The 18,102-nt window shown below is 53.5% G+C and overlaps 1 protein-coding gene across 7 annotated transcripts; it reads left to right on the top strand.

Annotated features, from left to right (window-relative positions):
• Window positions 1-829: 829 nt before the first annotated feature.
• STRADA (STE20 related adaptor alpha) lies at window positions 830-17,834 on the top strand. 7 transcript variants are annotated; one of them, XM_032975480.2, is made up of 12 exons: window positions 830-981; window positions 4,287-4,382; window positions 4,962-5,083; window positions 6,071-6,179; window positions 6,846-6,969; window positions 8,206-8,377; window positions 11,206-11,310; window positions 11,551-11,659; window positions 12,290-12,425; window positions 12,966-13,008; window positions 14,363-14,556; window positions 15,233-17,834. In XM_032975480.2, exons 2-11 carry the CDS (start codon window positions 4,331-4,333, stop codon window positions 14,543-14,545), a joined length of 1,155 nt encoding a protein of 384 aa, XP_032831371.1. In that variant the 5' UTR covers window positions 830-981; window positions 4,287-4,330; the 3' UTR covers window positions 14,546-14,556; window positions 15,233-17,834. The 7 variants fall into 7 exon arrangements, with proteins under 7 accessions (XP_032831371.1, XP_032831370.1, XP_032831369.1 ...); XM_032975479.2 differs by having other exon boundaries at window positions 12,287-12,425; XM_032975478.2 differs by having other exon boundaries at window positions 6,834-6,969; window positions 12,287-12,425.
• Window positions 17,835-18,102: the final 268 nt, after the last annotated feature.

Raw genomic sequence — 18,102 nt, 5'->3', positions numbered from 1 at the left:
AAGAGCAAATCAACAACATTTACGATTCGAGTACGACGTTTCGTCAGTAATTACAACCAGCATCATCAGGCGGACAGCCCCCCCCCACCACATAGAAGTGGTGGGGGGGGGGCTAGAAGGGGGGCTAGAAGTGGTGGGGGGGGCTAGAAGTGGGGGGGGCTAGAAGTGGTGGGGGGGGCTAGAAGTGGTGGGGGGGGGGCTAGAAGTGGTGGGGGCGAGAAGTGGTGGGGGGGATAAGCTAGAAGTGGTGGGGGCTAGAAGTGGTGGGGGGGGGTTAGAAGTGGTGGGGGGGGCTAGAAGTGGTGGGGGGGGCTAGAAGTGGTGGGGGGGGCTAGAAGTGGGGGGTGGGGGCTAGAAGTGGTGGGGGGGATAGAAGTGTGGGAGGGGCTAGAAGTGGGGGAGGGGCTAGAAGTGGGGGGTGGGGGCTAGAAATGTGGGAGGGGCTAGAAGTGGGGGGTGGGGGCTAGAAGTGGGGGAGGGGCTAGAAGTGTGGGAGGGGCTAGAAGTGGAGTGGGGGCTAGAAGTAGGGGAGGGGCTAGAAGTCGGGGAGGGGCTAGAAGTGGGGGTGGGGGCTAGAAGTGGGGGGTGGGGGCTAGAAGTGTGGGAGGGGCTAGAAGTGGAGTGGGGGGCTAGAAGTGGGGGAGGGGCTAGAAGTAGGGGAGGAGCTAGAAGTGGGGGAGGGGCTAGAAGTAGGGGAGGGGCTAGAAGTGGGGGAGGGGCTAGAAGTGGTGGGAGGGGCTATAAGTGGGGGGGGGCTAGAAGTGGTGGGAGGGGCTAGAAGTAGGGGAGGGGCTAGAAGTGGTGGGGGTGCTAGAAGTGGGGGGTGGGGGAGGAGTTTGAATGGCGTCACGGTGCCGTCATCAGTCAGCCGGTGGAGCCGAGCTCTTGCACGCTCGGCACTGTCCGGCAGGGAGTCAGCAGCAGCAGCAGCTGGTGGTGGTGGTTGTTGTTGTGGACGACGGTGGTGGTGGGGCGCTCGAGGTGAGGTGCGGCTACCCCGGGGTTGGTGGTTGTGGTTGCCCAGGAGCGGCACGCCGAGCCACACTGAAATGTTGACTCTTCCACCCGAGCCCGTCCGCTCTACTGTACGCAACTCGACCCGCTCGCCTGTCAACGCCACTCGCTCGATCCGGGCCTTCCTATAGACAGACTACCGCGCATGTGTGTGTGTATGTATAACAAGGCGACGTTTCGGGCAACGGACCTCCGTAGCGACAGAGGGGCGGGCTGCATTCGTCGGCGGTGGGGGGCGCCTCCCGTCTCGCGATAACGACACGGGGCGAGCGCGAACGCGCGTGGCCTTAAAAGGGCACGAAATAATAGGCGACGTTTCGGGCAACGACCCTCATGCATATGCAGCGCACATGGGTAGAGTGGGCCAGGAAGAGAGACGGGGGGTGGGGTGGCTGGAGACAGCGATTTGTTTTTTACGCCCACAGACTTTAAACACGTTGTGGTGAGCTTTCGCGACCAATGTCATCCGTAATATCGTTTTTTTTGTAAGTTCGCGTAAATATGAACGTGTCGTTAACCCCGCCACCACCAGACACAGCCAATTGGTAAAGGTTTGTCACGTAAACAGAACGTGCGGACGATTCGTTACTAGTACAGCACTTAACCGCTTGTGTGTTGCAGAGCAAATTTACAACATTCACAATCCACTCAGATTGTGAATGTTGTGGCTTTGATCTCCATTCACAATCTACTCAGATTGTGAATGTTGTGGATTTGAACTCCATTCACAATCCACTCAGATTGTGAATATTGTGGATTTGATCTCCATTCGCAATCCACTCAGATTGTGAATGTTGTGGATTTGATCTCCATTCGCAATCCACTCAGATTGTGAATGTTGTGGCTTTGATCTCCATTCACAATCCACTCAGATTGTGAATGTTGTGGATTTGATCTCCATTCACAATCCACTCAGATTGTGAATGTTGTGGATTTGATCTCCATTCACAATCCACTCAGATTGTGAATGTTGTGGATTTGATCTCCATTCACAATCCACTCAGATTGTGAATGTTGTGGATTTGATCTCCATTCACAATTTACTCAGATTGTGAATGTTGTGGATTTGATCTCCATTCACAATTTACTCAGGTTGTGAATGTTGTGGATTTGATCTCCATTCACAATCCACTCAGATTGTGAATGTTGTGGCTTTGATCTCCATTCACAATTTACTCAGATTGTGAATATTGTGGCTTTGATCTCCATTCACAATCCACTCAGATTGTGAATGTTGTGGCTTTGATCTCCATTCACAATCTACTCAGATTGTGAATGTTGTGGCTTTGATCTCCATTCACAATCCACTCAGATTGTGAATGTTGTGGCTTTGATCTCCATTCACAATTTACTCAGATTGTGAATGTTGTGGATTTGATCTCCATTCACAATCCACTCAGATTGTGAATGTTGTGGCTTTGATCTCCATTCACAATTTAATCAGATTGTGAATATTGTGGCTTTGATCTCCATTCACAATCCACTCAGATTGTGAATGTTGTGGCTTTGATCTCCATTCACAATCCAGTCAGATTGTGAATGTTGTGGCTTTGATCTCCATTCACAATCTACTCATTGTGAATGTTGTGGCTTTGATCTCCATTCACAATCCACTCAGATTGTGAATGTTGTGGCTTTGATCTCCATTCACAATCTACTCATTGTGAATGTTGTGGCTTTGATCTCCATTCACAATCCACTCAGATTGTGAATGTTGTGGCTTTGATCTCCATTCACAATTTACTCAGATTGTGAATGTTGTGGCTTTGATCTCTATTCACAATCTACTCAGATTGTGAATGTTGTGGCTTTGATCTCCATTCACAATCTACTCATTGTGAATGTTGTGGCTTTGATCTCCATTCACAATCTACTCATTGTGAATGTTGTGGCTTTGATCTCCATTCACAATCTACTCATTGTTAATGTTGTGGATTTGCTCTCCAACACACCGGTTAGTGCTGTACTAGTAACGAATTGGCCACGTTCTGTTTACGTGACTAACCTGTACTAATTGACTGTGTCGGGTGGTGGCGGGTTTAACGACACTTTAATATTTACGTGATCTAACCCAACAAAACCCTGTATTATGGAAGAGTTACCAAGTACACGCACCGAGACCTTAACAGACCTGACTCCAGACTTACACCGCTGCACCCACACTCTCAACACGCTCCCTGTCAACAACGACGTCGTGCGTGTGGCCTTGAGAAGGGGACACGCGTGCAATGGGCGACGTTTCGGGGCACGGTCCTTGTTCATGGCACATGAAACAGTTGGAGAGAGTGGAGGTTCCACCATGGAGGAGGGGGGGGGTGGTATGATGAGTATCGCATTTCACGCCCAATACCGGATGACCCCAGCGGTTAAATAGGCGCGTGAACAGTTACAATATTAGTGGCCATTGAGTAACGTGCACACCCTTCAATCCGTAATGAGAACGTGTTGCTGCCAAACAAAGTATTCCTGCAATAAAACACGAGGTTGCCTGCCTGGGAACATCTGGGCAGTTCGCCAGCACCGGTTCAAGCGAGCCTGACTGCTGATGAGACACTGCACGTCGAAACCCGTCCGAGATTTTAGCTCCTGGTTGAACCGATGCTGCCCGAGATTGTGCACTGCCAGAGGGTAGCGCCGTGTGGCCGAGGGGATGCGTAAAAAAAATTGTGTGTGTGAAGGGACATTTTTTTGGAAGGAACATTGACCGCTTATAAATTCCATACCTGTCAACCGCTTATCAGAGCCCTACCTTATTGCAGACCAACTCACGCCTTATTGGTCACCCCGTGCCTTTATACATCTCAACGTTCATCCTACCAAGTCCCATCACAAGGGAGAAACACAAAGACACTTTTTGTTGTTGTTGCCCGTATTGAAACGGCTGTACCACCGTATGGACCTTAAAAAACTAAATTTCCCTGCACAAGAGTACGGGGTAAACCGTATGGGTCAACAGCTACATCAATATTCTTGGTTCTTTCGGTTAACGTCACGTAGAAGGGAAACAATAAAATAATGATAAATTTATTGTTTTATATTTTTATTATTTTATTGTTTTATATTTTTATTATTTTATTGTTTCCCTTCTACGTGGTGACTTTACCGAAAGAACCAAGATTATGAATCCCTGCAGTCACGAAAGCTTTAAATCAAAAGCTACATCAGTGTTGTGGCACTTGCACTGGCAGTCGATTTTGCTGCTGCTGCTGCTGCGTGCTGTGCCCTGTACGGCAGTGCTCGCGTTGCGTTGACTCGTTGCTCCTTCGCTGCAGGCTGATGGTCTGTCGGACCGAAGAGGTGCGGGGGGAAAAGAACAATGACCACCTACCTGCCCGAGCGCAACCACTACCAGACGATCAGCATGCTGGGTGCGTGACGACGACGATAATAATGCTCCGAGTAATCTGTACCTCTCGAGCTGAAGTCTCCCGCAAACCACGCGACTTCCGTTGTGGCCACCCCCAGCTCTGAACCCCTCCGCTGTCACCGCCGCCCCCTGTGGAAACAGACGCTGCTCCGTCCGTGCCAGTTCACGTCTTGATCGCTCCTTCTCGCTTCTCCCCCTCTTCCCTCTCATCATCGTCGTCGTCATCATCATCCATCATCGTCACCATCATCATCCCTGACATCTTGTCGCCACCATTCCTTCTCCCGCTCAGAACTACACCACCGCTTACAATAACCCAATTCGTCGTTTTCAAATTACTATCACGCTTTGTGCAATTGTATAATTGCTGTGAAGCGCCTCGGAAAAAGGCGCGATACGAATCTGAAAAGCATCAGATCCCATTCCCGGCGCAGAACTCCTTTCGGCCTCTGCAATTATGTGAGACAAAAAGTCTACACCTCGGGATCGGGGTGGGCCGGTGGGGTTGGGGGGATCGTTGTACGTACGTATGTCGGAGCCTCTTTCGCGCCTTGCATCGCCAACCCTGTCCCCGTTGCAGGGAACGGATTTGAGGAGTTGATGTCCGTTCGCCTGGCGCGACACGTGCCTTCGGGGAGCTACGTCGCCGTGCGCCATATCAACCTGGAGGGCTGTTCCCATGAGCTCTTCTCGCTGCTGCAGGTGAGGACTCGCGAAATGCGCTCCCCCCCCCCTCCCCCCCCCGAAGGAGCGGCACAGTGAAACCCAGGAAAGGCAGTGGCATGGCCGCTGCAGATCCAGGGCAGTGAGAGAGCCTGACTGACGGATGTTTCGCCGGCGTGCTCCCACGTTCCTCGGCTGCCCCAGACGCACGTTTTGGCGGTGACGTGGGCCCAGAGGTCCAAAGCTCTCCCACTCGTTGCAGAGGTTCATGGTTCGAAACCGACGGGCTGGCCCGGTCAATGGCGCGGGCGTGTTGACCGCGGAAAACAAAATAAATACCGCAGGCCGTTTGCTTCACAGCAGACGTTCAAATACCAGTGATGTCGTTCGAACGGCGTCACGGTCTGTGTTTGGTTCCACCTGGGAAGGCCATGCTTGAGTGGTACCAACACCTTTAACTCTCCGATAACTTGCGCAATTTTTATGGTGGACATTCTCTGGGGGCACTTTCCCTCCTAGTGGCTCCCCCTCCATCATTTCTCTCCCACTGTCACATTAAGCCACGCCATTAACGGTCAATATGAAGTCTTTAAAACCTGGTTATGTCCTCTAGTCTCTCTAGACCTTCGTTGATATCATCAAGAGCTTGAGCGTTTTAACATCCGGTTTGTGTTGTGTTCACCTGCGTACCCTTGGGTGCGTGTGTGTGTCGTATGCTGTGTCGTGTGTGTGTGTCTTGTGTTTGTCATTTGTGCATGTCGTGTTCGTGTGACGTGTCTCGTACCGGTTTGCGGGCGTGACGGGGCCGAGCGGGGCGTTGTGACGCCGTGCCGTTGCGATGCGCCCGGTGTCCTGACGCGCCGTTCAATAAGAGCTGATGCCCCCCCCCCCACCCCACCCCACCTCGTAATAGCGCTGTGCCCACTGCACGCACCACACGAGGTTGGAGCGCTTTTTTTGGCTCGTGGATAAAAGGCGGGAACCCGAGTTGAAAGATTAGTTTGAATTGTGTGCGTTTACTTTCAGGATGAGCTTCATATCGCCAAGCTTTTCCACCACTCAAACATCCTGCCTTACTGGGCGTCCTTTGTGGTGGACAACGAACTCTGGATCATCACTCCGTTCATGGCTTATGGTGAGAAATGCGCCGCTACACGTGTGAAAATAAACTACCGCAACGTGATCACGATGGCGCTGTTCTCGGAGGGCCCTACACGCGATAAGCGACTTGCATCACATCTCATCTTGCCAGTTGGCGGCGGGTCCCCGTGCAAGACAAGGTGTCTCAGCACCTGGCCTGCCGCCTGGCCTGCCACCTGGCCTGCCACCTGGCCTGCCACCTGGCCTGCCACCTGGCCTGCCAGGTGCTGAGTCACCTTCTAGGGGCGATGATTGTTGCTGCTGCTGTTGCTGCTGATGTGTATTCCCAAACGAGTAGCCCGCGGAGCAATTTTTCGAATGCGGGTCGCTTTGCCGGCACAGCGGTGGGCCGCCTGTTTGGAACGCCGCCGCGTGGGGACCGTTGAACGTCCACGGCGCGCAGCAGCATCTTTGCCTTCGATACGCGCCGCACCGATTAACCGGGGCGGCCTGCCGGATCTCAAACCACGAACATCTGATCGGCAGGCCGCGGGCCCGTTTCGCCCATCCACTTTGCTGGACGCGGGGCCGCCCCGCGCCGCGCGTTGTCGCGAGCGTCACGTGACCGTAAACGACAACAACAACAAACACAAACAACAACAACAACAAACACAAACAACACAACAGCAAGCAGTTGCCCTGTTGGGAGGTGGCGGCGCAGGCTCGGCGAAGGACCTCATCTCGGCGCACTTCACGGACGGCCTGCCGGAGCCGGCCATCGCCCTGGTCCTGTACGAGGTTCTGCGGGCGCTGGAGTACGTCCACAGGATGGGCTTCGTGCACAGGTGAGAGGAGGCCAACGTGCGAGACGACCGCGGCGGTGCTGAAACGTCGGCTAGACGGGCCCCCATGGAGGGGTTGGAGGGGAGGCGGGGGGGGTGCCCGGTACTGAGTGGCGAACAGCGGTTGTTGTTGTTGTTGCGTTGTTAGCGCGCTACTTTACGAAACGGCGACCCGCGTTTCATTCCCGCTCACGGCCAACGCCGGTGACGATTATCTGAACCGGTTCTGGGCCTCCGCAAGGTCGATGTAGCCTCAAATGAGTACCTGGTGCGGTGTGTAAACATCGCCACTGGGGGAGACAAAGGCGGCCGGGCGTGGTGCTGGCCACCCCTCAACCCCCCTTGTGCGCCGTGCCGGCCGTCTTAGGTGCTACTCGCTAACAGCACTTGCCCCAGCAGTGTGAAAAACTAAACTAAACGAATTTTTATTTCAGGAAGTAAGGCCCATTGAGCTGAATAGCTTTTTTTCAAAAGTGACCACAAATGATAGCTCAGTGAAGTGGCTCATTGTCATCATCATCATCATCACGTCGACATTTACAGCAGCCAAATACTCTAAAACGTGTGGCGTTCATTCTAAATTTGGAGGAAAAAACCGGAGGAGCCCGGAGAAATATCCACGCGCCCACAGGGAGAACATGCGAACTCCAAATATACATGTAAATCACCTCTTGTTGTTGTAACAGCTCTCTCGCTGGTTCAGCAGTTCCACTGCTGGATGATTTTCTTCCGCCTGAGGACGACCGCTTGTGTTGCGGTCGAAACGTCGTGATTTGTTTTTATTTATTTAATTAAAATTTTCTGCCTGCGTGACTTTACCGAAAGAACCAAAGAGTATTGATTCCTGCAGTCACGAAAGCTTCAAATCAAGATATACATCTCTTTTTCACAGATGTCCAGTAGGGGCGGGAAAAAACATTACTGCAATGAACAGTACAAAAACACGATGGTAGCGCTAAGTGCAAGAAAGGTAAACAAATCACCCACACACAAACAAATACAACGCGTGACCATCCCCATCCTACCCGGCAAAGCCCACTGAGATATCGACTTAGTTTTTGGAAGCGACCTGGCTACGGCAAATGACCGCTCAACAGAGCGGCCCATCACTTGGACATTTAGAGCAGCAAAATAATACTCGAAATAATTTAAACGCGAGGCGGTTAACACCCTCCTAGCCACCGCGGTCTGTTGAGGCTGCACGGCGGGGTGGGTGGTGGGATCTCCGTGTTGTGCTAGGAGCGTGAAGGCGAGCCACGTGCTGGTGTCGGCGGACGGCCGCGTGTACCTCACGGGGTTACGCAGCGCGCTCAGCATGATCCTGGACGGGCACCGGCTGCGAGCGGTGCACACCTTCCCGCGCCACAGCGTGGGCACCCTGCCCTGGCTCAGCCCGGAGCTGCTGCAGCAGGTGCGGTCTTCCGCACTAGCGGACATACACGTGCGCGCACACACACGTACGCGCACACACGCACACACGTATATATAGCCACTCGTCACCAGGGAAATCGCGGACACCCACGGCTGCAGCATCGTCTGGTCTCACCTCGGCTCTTGCAACTTCGGCCTTGTTCGATCTTCATCCGATGAGCACAGTTGGCTACGTGTGGTGCGAAAGAAGTTCAACATACGAGCAACCTCAAGAAACTCCCGATGGTTTCAAAACCATCTCGATCCCATCATCCTCAGCACCTGTCATTCTCGCCTGGATTTCTTCACCTCCCTCCACTCCTTCCCCCACTGGCTTCCCACCATCACCAGTAGGGTCCGCTACAAGATCTCCTGCCTCCACTCTCTCCCCCACTGGCTTCCCACCATCACCAGTAGGGTCTGCTACAAGATCTCCTGCCTCCACTCTCTCCCCCACTGGCTTCCCACCATCACCAGTAGGGTCCGCTACAAGATCTCCAGCCTCCACTCTCTCCCACCACTGGCTTCCCACCATCACCAGTAGGGTCCGCTACAGGATCTCCTGCCTCCACTCTCTCCCACCACTGGCTTCCCACCATCACCAGTAGGGTCCGCTACAGGATCTCCGGCCTCCACTCCCTCCCACCACTGGCTTCCCACCATCACCAGTAGGGTCCACTACAAGATCTCCTGCCTCCACTCTCTCCCCCACTGGCTTCCCACCATCACCAGTAGGGTCTGCTACAAGATCTCCTGTCTCCACTCCCTCCCACCACTGGCTTCCCACCATCACCAGTAGGGTCCACTACAAGATCTCCTGCCTCCACTCTCTCCCACCACTGGCTTCCCACCATCACCAGTAGGGTCCGCTACAAGATCTCCTGCCTCCACTCTCTCCCCCACTGGCTTCCCACCATCACCAGTAGGGTCTGCTACAAGATCTCCTGCCTCCACTCTCTCCCCCACTGGCTTCCCACCATCACCAGTAGGGTCCACTACAAGATCTCCAGCCTCCACTCTCTCCCACCACTGGCTTCCCACCATCACCAGTAGGGTCCGCTACAAGATCTCCTGCCTCCACTCTCTCCCCCACTGGCTTCCCACCATCACCAGTAGGGTCTGCTACAAGATCTCCTGCCTCCACTCTCTCCCCCACTGGCTTCCCACCATCACCAGTAGGGTCCACTACAAGATCTCCGGCCTCCACTCCCTCCCACCACTGGCTTCCCACCATCACCAGTAGGGTCTGCTACAAGATCTCCTGTCTCCACTCCCTCCCACCACTGGCTTCCCACCATCACCAGTAGGGTCCACTACAAGATCTCCTGCCTCCACTCTCTCCCACCACTGGCTTCCCACCATCACCAGTAGGGTCCACTACAAGATCTCCTGCCTCTACTCTCTCCCCCACTGGCTCCCCACCATCACCAGTAGGGTCCACTACAAGATCTCCTGCCTCCACTCTCTCCCCCACTGGCTTCCCACCATCACCAGTAGGGTCCACTACAAGATCTCCTGCCTCCACTCTCTCCCACCACTGGCTCCCCACCATCACCAGTAGGGTCCACTACAAGATCTCCTGCCTCCACTCTCTCCCCCACTGACTTCCCACCATCACCAGTAGGGTCCACTACAAGATCTCCTGCCTCCACTCTCTCCCATCACTGGCTTCCCACCATCACCAGTAGGGTCCGCTACAACATCTCCTGCCTCCACTCCTTCCCCCACTGGCTCCCCACCATCACCAGTAGGGTCCGCTACAGGATCTCCTGCCTCCACTCTCTCCCCCACTGGCTTCCCACCATCACCAGTAGGGTCCGCTACAACATCTCCTGCCTCCACTCCTTCCCCCACTGGCTCCCCACCATCACCAGTAGGGTCCGCTACAGGATCTCCTGCCTCTACTCTCTCCCCCACTGGCTCCCCACCATCACCAGTAGGGTCCGCTACAGGATCTCCTGCCTGCGCCATCACGGCACCTCTACTCTTAGTCATCCACATCTGTCTCCTCGCTCCTGTCTGCCTGCACCACAGCTCATGGTAGAACTCTCCGCAGCAGTAGCAGCAGCAGTGCAATCACCAACCTCCAACCTCCTCCCCTCTAACCACCAAGGACCAGGGATGGTCACTGCCGGACATCGTTTCATCATGGCTGTCCTGTGGAGAGACTCGCCCCATGCAGTACGAATGTGGAATTTCCACCGCTGGGCCCCTGCAGCTTTGTAAGCAGGAGATGAGAACCAATGCCTCGGTGTTCACCACAAGTACTGGGTGTGGTTAATGCAGACTTGGGTCTTTGCAAAAGGTTTCTATTTGGCGTTTGAAAATCTTAAGGCCTCCTGTTTTATTGCCAAAAAGAGTACAACTTATTCTTATTTTTCAGTCTTTGATACTGGTAAAAAGGTCCCCATGATATAGCTACTCACCCCAAGCTATAAATGCTCAGATACGTACATTGTCTTTGTACTGTTTACTTTTTGGCGTTCTCTGGTCTGACACTGGTGAGACTGGGCCCTAAAGAAGGCTGTCTGATATAGGCCAATCGGTTTCAAAGACGATGCCACACATTGTCAGAGCATGCTTGTTTGCACGTTCGCCACAATCACTCTGCGTGGTGAATGCAGTGACTTGATTCCTTGCAAAAGGTTTCCATTTGGCGTTTGAATAACTTAACACAACTCCTGTTTGATTGTCAAAAACGGTAAAACCCATTCGTATTTTTCATGCCTCGGTGTTGGCTTGAGCAGGAGGGGCCCGTGGGGGCGTCGTTCAGCCTTGGTGGTGGCGGCGGCGCTGCTGTGAAGCGTTGTCGGCTTTGTTGCTTTGCAGAACCTGGAAGGGTACGACACGAAGTCGGACATCTACAGCCTGGGCATCATGGCCTGTGAACTTGCCAACGCCCACGTGCCCTTTAAAGACATGCCCACCACACAGGTAACAGTCGCATCGCAGCACATCCGTTTTCAGGGTTGCCGTAATTTTATTTCCCCACCCGGTGCGGCGTGTGGACTTTGCCACTAGGGGAGACAAAGGTTGGTGGGGCGTGGTGCCTGCTATCCACCCGCTCGTGCCGGCCTTCATAGGCGCTCTCTTAACGGCACTTGCCCCAACAGCCTGTTGAGGCTCTGTGTGGGGGGGTCTTTGTGTGTGCGTGCGATGTTGCGATCAACTCAGATGTTGCTGGAAAAGTTGAACGGAACCGTGCCGTGCCTGCTGGACACGCACACCATTCCCGCGGAGGATCTCAATTTACAAAACGCACGTGCTTCCCACGGAGTGGAAGGTACGCCTCTCAGTGGGCCAGCAACGCGAAATTTTAAACAATAAATATGTACACGGGGCAGCCCTCCACTTATGAACGACGGCTTACGTTCCTGAGGCCCGTTCGTAAGTCCGTGTCTCTTTGTAATCTCGAAACGCAATATTTGACTGTATGTTATAAAATGTATTACGGTTCAACAAAAAATGATGCATTGTTAAACTCACGAATGAGAAGAGATATCTTACCGTTGCACGTGATACTGTCATACATACTCGACAGCAGTGGTTCTTGATCTGGGGTGCATCACTGGGGGTGTGTGATGCCCTTTCTGTGGGTGCGAGACATGGCCAGGTTTTTTTTTTGGGAGGTATATAATCGAAAACACAAATTGAGCACGGGCAACTCCTTTGTTTCAGCAAACCCTACGCGTTTATTAACGTGCATTTTTTTTTACGATTGAAAACCAAAGGGGTGCAAGGGCTGCTGTAACGGCTAAGAACCACTGCTTCATAGTAAGAAAAACATAACTCACACTTGACATGAAAAGAAAAAAAGAAATCGGCTTTATCTTACCTGGAGTCCGATCGGCTCGCTGTCTCCCGTCGTGCGCCGCGCGCGACGCTGGTGACTCGTCACGTCTCCGCGGAGGAGGGGCGGGAGGCGGCGGGGCGGCGGGCTGGCCGGCGGCGTCTTCGCCCGACCAGTTCTCACATCCGTACAACCGCACCTTCTCCGCGCCCTTCCACAACTTCACCGAGATCTGCCTGCAGCGGGACCCCGACAGACGGTACCGGCGCGTTTCCCCTCTTCTTCAGCGACCATCCCCCTTCCCCCCCCCTGCCTCAAGTGACGTTCGGCGCTGGGCGCTCGCAAACCGAGCGAAAGTTTTGCCTTCTCAAGCAGCTCGGATTTCTACAGTGAAGCGTTTCCTGCTTCGTGCAGGTTCAGTTTCAATGTTTTGTCCCGAAGCCCTATTTGTTGCACGGATGGTGTGACCGATCTGACCAGTCTGACTCTGCTGATGAGACCCAGAAGGTTCGGGGACCGGTCCAGAGTTTGTTTGCTTAAATAATTGCTGCCTGGATAACATTGGTCCTGGAAAGCCGAACGGCCGATGGCCCACAACATTTCCCGCACCTCCGATTCGCGCGGTTGGCTGCATACGGTGTGAAAGAAGTTCGACATCGCAACAATGTTCACGTATCCGACCTCGACTTATCCGCTCACACGTGCGTCCCCCGGTGAGTCGGATGTGCGGCGTCGTGCCGTACTTACAAACGGGGGGGGGGGCTTATTAAAAACACAGTTTTCTTGTTCCTCTATCTAGGCCGTCGGCGACAGCCTTGATGAACCACGTGTTCTTCAAGCAGGTGAGCAGTCGCCGTCATCCACGGAGCATCGGGTAGTCCCGTGAACGCTCGTGACACCGATCCACGTGCGTCTGTTAGCCCTGCCTATTCTCGTCATTAACCCTTCGGCAACCCGGCAAGATTATCCACTTTTTTTTATTTTGTTGTCCTGCCACCGCACCTCCAATTGCCACGGTTGGCTACGTACGGTGCGAAAGAAGTTCGACATACACACGTACACGATTACACATTTTTATTATTATTATGATTTATACGTGCCGACATATCGATCAGGGCGGCTGATCCTGCAGATTCAAATCCAGGATTTGAGCGGTGCCGGCTCGACATCTCTGATCTGACCTCTGACCCAGCCGTCCGCCCCCTCGCCAGCTTGAGAGACTGAATGCTTGGAGACGGTTGTCGTTTGGGCCTCCGCTGCTTGCTAAATATCCGAATATCTGGGTTGGCTTTTTTGACTTTCGACGTTCAGCAAGACAGCGAGGCGAGGAAGGCCGCCGCCAGATTGGTGGAGGAGTTGGAAGAGTGTAGCCGTTCCAACGGGCCCGCAGTGAAACTCGCGACAGCTGTAGACCGGCCTCGTCCTCAGCAGGGCTCATCGGGCCAGTACAATCATCGGTGTTCACTTCTGCCGAACGAATACGTCATGAGGTCGCACTCGTTACACGCAAAGTGCTTGCCACAAATGAGCCACAATATCTTGCCCACCTCGTCAAGGAGCGTAAAACCATCACGCGCACTCCGGCCATCCTAGCAGCGGCCTTTAGCTGGCCATTGAACGTAGACGGTCACCGCATCGTGCGCTCTCAGACGCACTTCTGCGGCCACCTGGAACGCTCTGCCTTCTGATATTAGGCAGCCACTGGAGCTATGGACACTTTTCAATCTGGATTGAAAAGTAATTTCTTTAGAACTGCTTTTTGTGCTTAGTTTGTTGTTGTTCCTCCACACCTACGATTAACACGGTTGGCTACATACGGTGCGAAAAAAGTTCTGCATACATGCGGGCAGGCAATTTGTGTCCCCTGTCTATAATCTAACCACTACCTACCGGCAGCCCCAAGTAACAGTGCGATCTGCTGCTGCCTATCGCGCATTCTTCCCGACCTCTGGTCCCCTTTACTTATATTCTGTATCAAAGGTCGACATGCTTACATTGCTGCTCCATCTACCCTATGGGTACCGCCACCGCCCTGTCCTCGCGGCGGTGACGATAGATACATTATTTGGGACACTTGACTGTGAACGCCGAGGAAACCCAACGCAGCGGAATCGTTGCTGGAACGTTGCTGGAACGTTGCTGGAACGTTGCTGGAACGTTGCTGGAACGTTGCTGGAACGTTGACGGCGCGTGCAGGTGCGCAAGCGGCAGTGCGACGCCCTTCCCGAGCTGCTGAGGCCCGTGGCGCCGCTCACGGAGCAGCAGGAGGCGGCGACGCACGCCCACCCGGACAACGGCCTCGACGGGGTCGTCCGCGGCCTGCAGCGCATGCAGGCCGCCGCCGCCGACGACGACGGCGACGGCGACTGGGACTTCTGATGGCGCCTGCCGTGAGTGTCGAGTTCGTTTCGGGGGGTTGTCGTCGACGGTGGCGGTGCCGGGCGAGAGCTCGCGACGCCGGGATTGCGGGAAGCCTCGTCACGCGGCGATGAGAGCAAGGCACACGACACGAGTGGAATGAGACGGTGTAGGGGTGCGTGGGTGGGTGGGTGAGTGGGTGGGTGAGTGGGATGGTGGGGGGTGAGCGGGTTGACCGATTGGGGTCCAGATCGGTGTTAACAATTTCAGGTTTCCAGTTGGGAGCTCAAAAGAGCTGGATACAGTCTCGTTTGCATGAGTGTGCAATTACGCTGTGGAAGGGGGCAGTGTTGGGCCACGTGATGATCCATGCCCTGGCTCTGGTAACTGCAGCTGCTATCAACGTTGCGAACCGCCGTTCTTCACGTTCCGTTGATGGAGGAGGGGACGGCATCTGCCGTGCCTCTGCTCTGGAGCGGTTTAGAGAGCTGACCCACTGGTTTGCTGGGTATGGGTCGAACCCCAGACGTCCTTGTGTGGGGGTCGCTCACGAGCAACCCCGTTAGCGAGGCTGGGAAATGGAACTAACCTCGGGGCCGACTCTTGAAAATGTTTTTTGCTTTTGACGGAAGACGCTCATTTGGGCTGCCCCGTGGTCTTACACCGTCTTCTCTTGCTCCCTCCCTCTCTCCGTGACCCGTCCCCAAGACGAATCGTCCCGGACGGATCGTTGGACAACGTCGGCCTCGATTCGCCTTCCGTAGAGCCCCGGAGAGACCACAGCGGCACGGGCTGCGACGACCTCTCACATCCTCGCCGTGGTGCGGAGCTGAGCAAAACAATTTCCTCCGCGTATGATCCTCCACTTTCAGTTTTCAACGTTTCAAAGTTTGTTTAACCCGGTTGAGAACTCCGAAAAGAGAGGGTCAGGGTGAGTGTCATATTTGCAGGAGTGACCTGGGACATCCGTCTGCCCGTAGGGGGCCGTGATTGCCGCTGTGCGTCCAATCCCGATTGAGTCACTTTTGCGGCGCGCTTTTCGAATTTTGTGAAATTTCCGAATTTGATTCGATCGTGACGTCCGGCGCACGACGGTCCACGTCCGCTGTGAGCGAAGCGTGACCGGCGCGTGGCAGTGTCGTTACTACGACTGCTCCCACGGTTGTCGCACACCGCGGTTTACATAACCAGGGCGGACGCCGGATTCGAACCACGAGGTTTTGTGACGGGTGCAACGCGCGACTTGGGTGGAGGCGATTTTGGCGGGCCCGGCGTTTGGCGCACGTGGGCTGCCTGTAACCCGGCGCTGCGAAGGCAGCGCCGAGGGTTGGTGGATCACGCACGGATTGTGTGAAACTCCCTGCGGACCCCTCCACACCTGTTCCGTCTCTAAACGCCAGTAGTTCTTAAACTTTATTGCCAGCCTTGCACCCCATTGGTTCTCAATCGTAAAACAAATTACAATGTTAATAAATGCAGAGGGTTTGACTGAAATAAAGTAGGTCGTTACCTACGTTGCCCCGTGCTTAATTTCGTGTTTTCGATGATTTACCGTCTAAAAAAATACCTGGCCATGTCTCGCACCCCCAGAAAGGGCATCTCGCTCCCCCAGGGAGTGCAGCGTGCACCCCCTGGTTAATTCGAAGCACTGCTTCACGACGAATGCCTGGGCTTTCTCCGGCGCTCCGGTTTCCTCCCACATGCATAAACATTTATTGGCCGATAACGCCCTGATATGTAGAGGACCCCGCAGAGCTTGGGGGGACAGTTGTTGGTAACCGCTCGCCACGCGGCTGACTTTCCCCCCCGCTCGCCTATGGCGGCTCGTCGCGCCTCTGAGCCCGTTTCTCTCATCGAGAGCGAGTTGTTGTTGTTGTGGTCGTTGCTGTTCTTTACAAGTTGAGGTCATTATTATTATGATAGTTATTGTTAAAATGTTGAGTGGAAAGTGCGCGTCTCCGGGAGACGTGTGTGCTCCGTGTGTACCGACGACGTTTTTGGACGTGTTTAACGTCCGTCGCCCAAAGTGGCATTTCTACAGTCTCGTCGGGAAACGTTTTAACATTTGCTCGCGGAAATGATCATTTAACCAAATTTGCTTGGTTTTTTTGGGGGGCGATTTAAAACAAATAAGAGTGTTTTTGTCATCCCCAGACAGTGTAAATATTATCATGGGATAACTTTTTTTGCCAGTACAGTAAAAACCTTGGATTGTGAGTAACTTGGTCTGCGAGTGTTTTGCAAGATGAGCAAACATTTGTAAATAAATATTAATTTGATAAACGAGCGAGGTCTTGCAATACGAGTAGTAGCACGTCTACGCTTTGTCTGCCGAGCGTCACGTGATCACAACTGATATCCGAGTGCTTTGATATACGAGTGCTTTGGATTACAAACACGTTTCCGGAACGAATTATGCTCGCAATCCAAGGTTTTACTGTATCAAAGTATGAAAAATAAGAATTTTATTGCCAGAAAAGGTGAAACCTATTCTTATTTTCCATACTTTGATACTGTGCAAAAAAAGGTACCCCACGACACAGCTGCTCACACCCCGAGCTAAAAATTCCGCGCTCCGTGTGGCATTGTACTTGTACCGGTTCGCTTTTTGGCGCTGTTCTCTGGTCTGACACTGCTGGTGAGACTAGGCCCATGAAGAAAGCCACTGTCTCTGGTGTAGGCCAAATCAGTTTTAAAAAAAAAACAATGCGTGTATCATCTGGGGCACGTTTGCATGTTCACCACAAGTGCCGCGTGGTTAATGCAGTGCTCAGTTCCTTGATAACAGTTTCTGTTTGGCGAACGTCTTAACACAGCACCTGTTTCGTTGCCAGAGAGGGACAAACCCATTCTTATTTTTTCGATTTAAAGCTTTCGTGACTGCAAGGATTCGTCTTATTTGGGTTCTTTCGGGTAAAGTCACGTGGAATGAGAATAAAATAATGAAATGAAATAAGATAATAAAATTCTCACGACGTTTCGGCCACAACACAAGCGGCCTTCCTCAGGTGAAGAAACAGGTCGATCCAGGAGACAGAGCCCGAGGATAGACTCTGTTTCTTCACCTGAGATAGGCCGCTTGTGTTGTGGCCAAAACGTCGTGAGAATTTTATTATCTTATTTTATTTTATTCTCATTCTACGTGACTTTACCGAAAGAACCAAAGAAGACCATCATTATTTTTCAGTGAAAATGCTTTTGAGAGGCTCTCCCCGCACCGCCGCCTTGCTCTCACTGGGGAGCTGCCCGTCACTTTGCTGCGCGCTGCGGATGGAGAAACGCGTTGCGTCAATAAAGGCGTCGTTTTCGAGGTTGGCTCCGTGTGGCCACGCTGTGTGACCACTCGCGGTCGGCGAGGAACGAGTGGCGGCCGGTGGGCTTGAGGTCTCGGGCGGTGGCGGCGGTGGCGATGGAGAGTTGCTGGTGATGACGGAGAGGAGGGTGGTGGTTGACGGTGGTTGCTGCTTGTGATGGCGGTGATGAAGATGATGGTGGTGGTGGTGCTAATCAGTGCCGGATTAAGCTAGTGCGGGGCCTGTAGCATAAGTTATGAAGGGGCCCTAAATAAAAAAAAACGT

The sequence above is a fragment of the Petromyzon marinus genome, chromosome 56 (assembly GCF_048934315.1).
Source record: "Petromyzon marinus isolate PM22_M1 ecotype Great Lakes invasive population chromosome 56, UKy_Petmar_22M1.pri1.0, whole genome shotgun sequence".
In the NCBI taxonomy this organism is placed as follows: Eukaryota; Metazoa; Chordata; class Hyperoartia; order Petromyzontiformes; family Petromyzontidae; genus Petromyzon; species Petromyzon marinus.
Note: the sequence above shows the minus strand (reverse complement) of the source record. Positions and strands in the feature narration are given on the sequence as shown.

What these genes read in the sequence shown, in the direction of transcription:
- STRADA (XM_032975473.2), top strand. Translation starts at nt 4,331, where the DNA reads ATGACCACCTACCTGCCCGAGCGCAACCACTACCAGACGATCAGCATG. An exon ending in AGCTCTTCTCGCTGCTGCAG is followed by an intron (nt 5,084 to 6,070) that starts GTGAGGACTCGC and finishes GTTTACTTTCAG; the next exon opens with GATGAGCTTCATATCGCCAA. An exon ending in CAGCGGGACCCCGACAGACG is followed by an intron (nt 12,426 to 12,965) that starts GTACCGGCGCGT and finishes TCCTCTATCTAG; the next exon opens with GCCGTCGGCGACAGCCTTGA.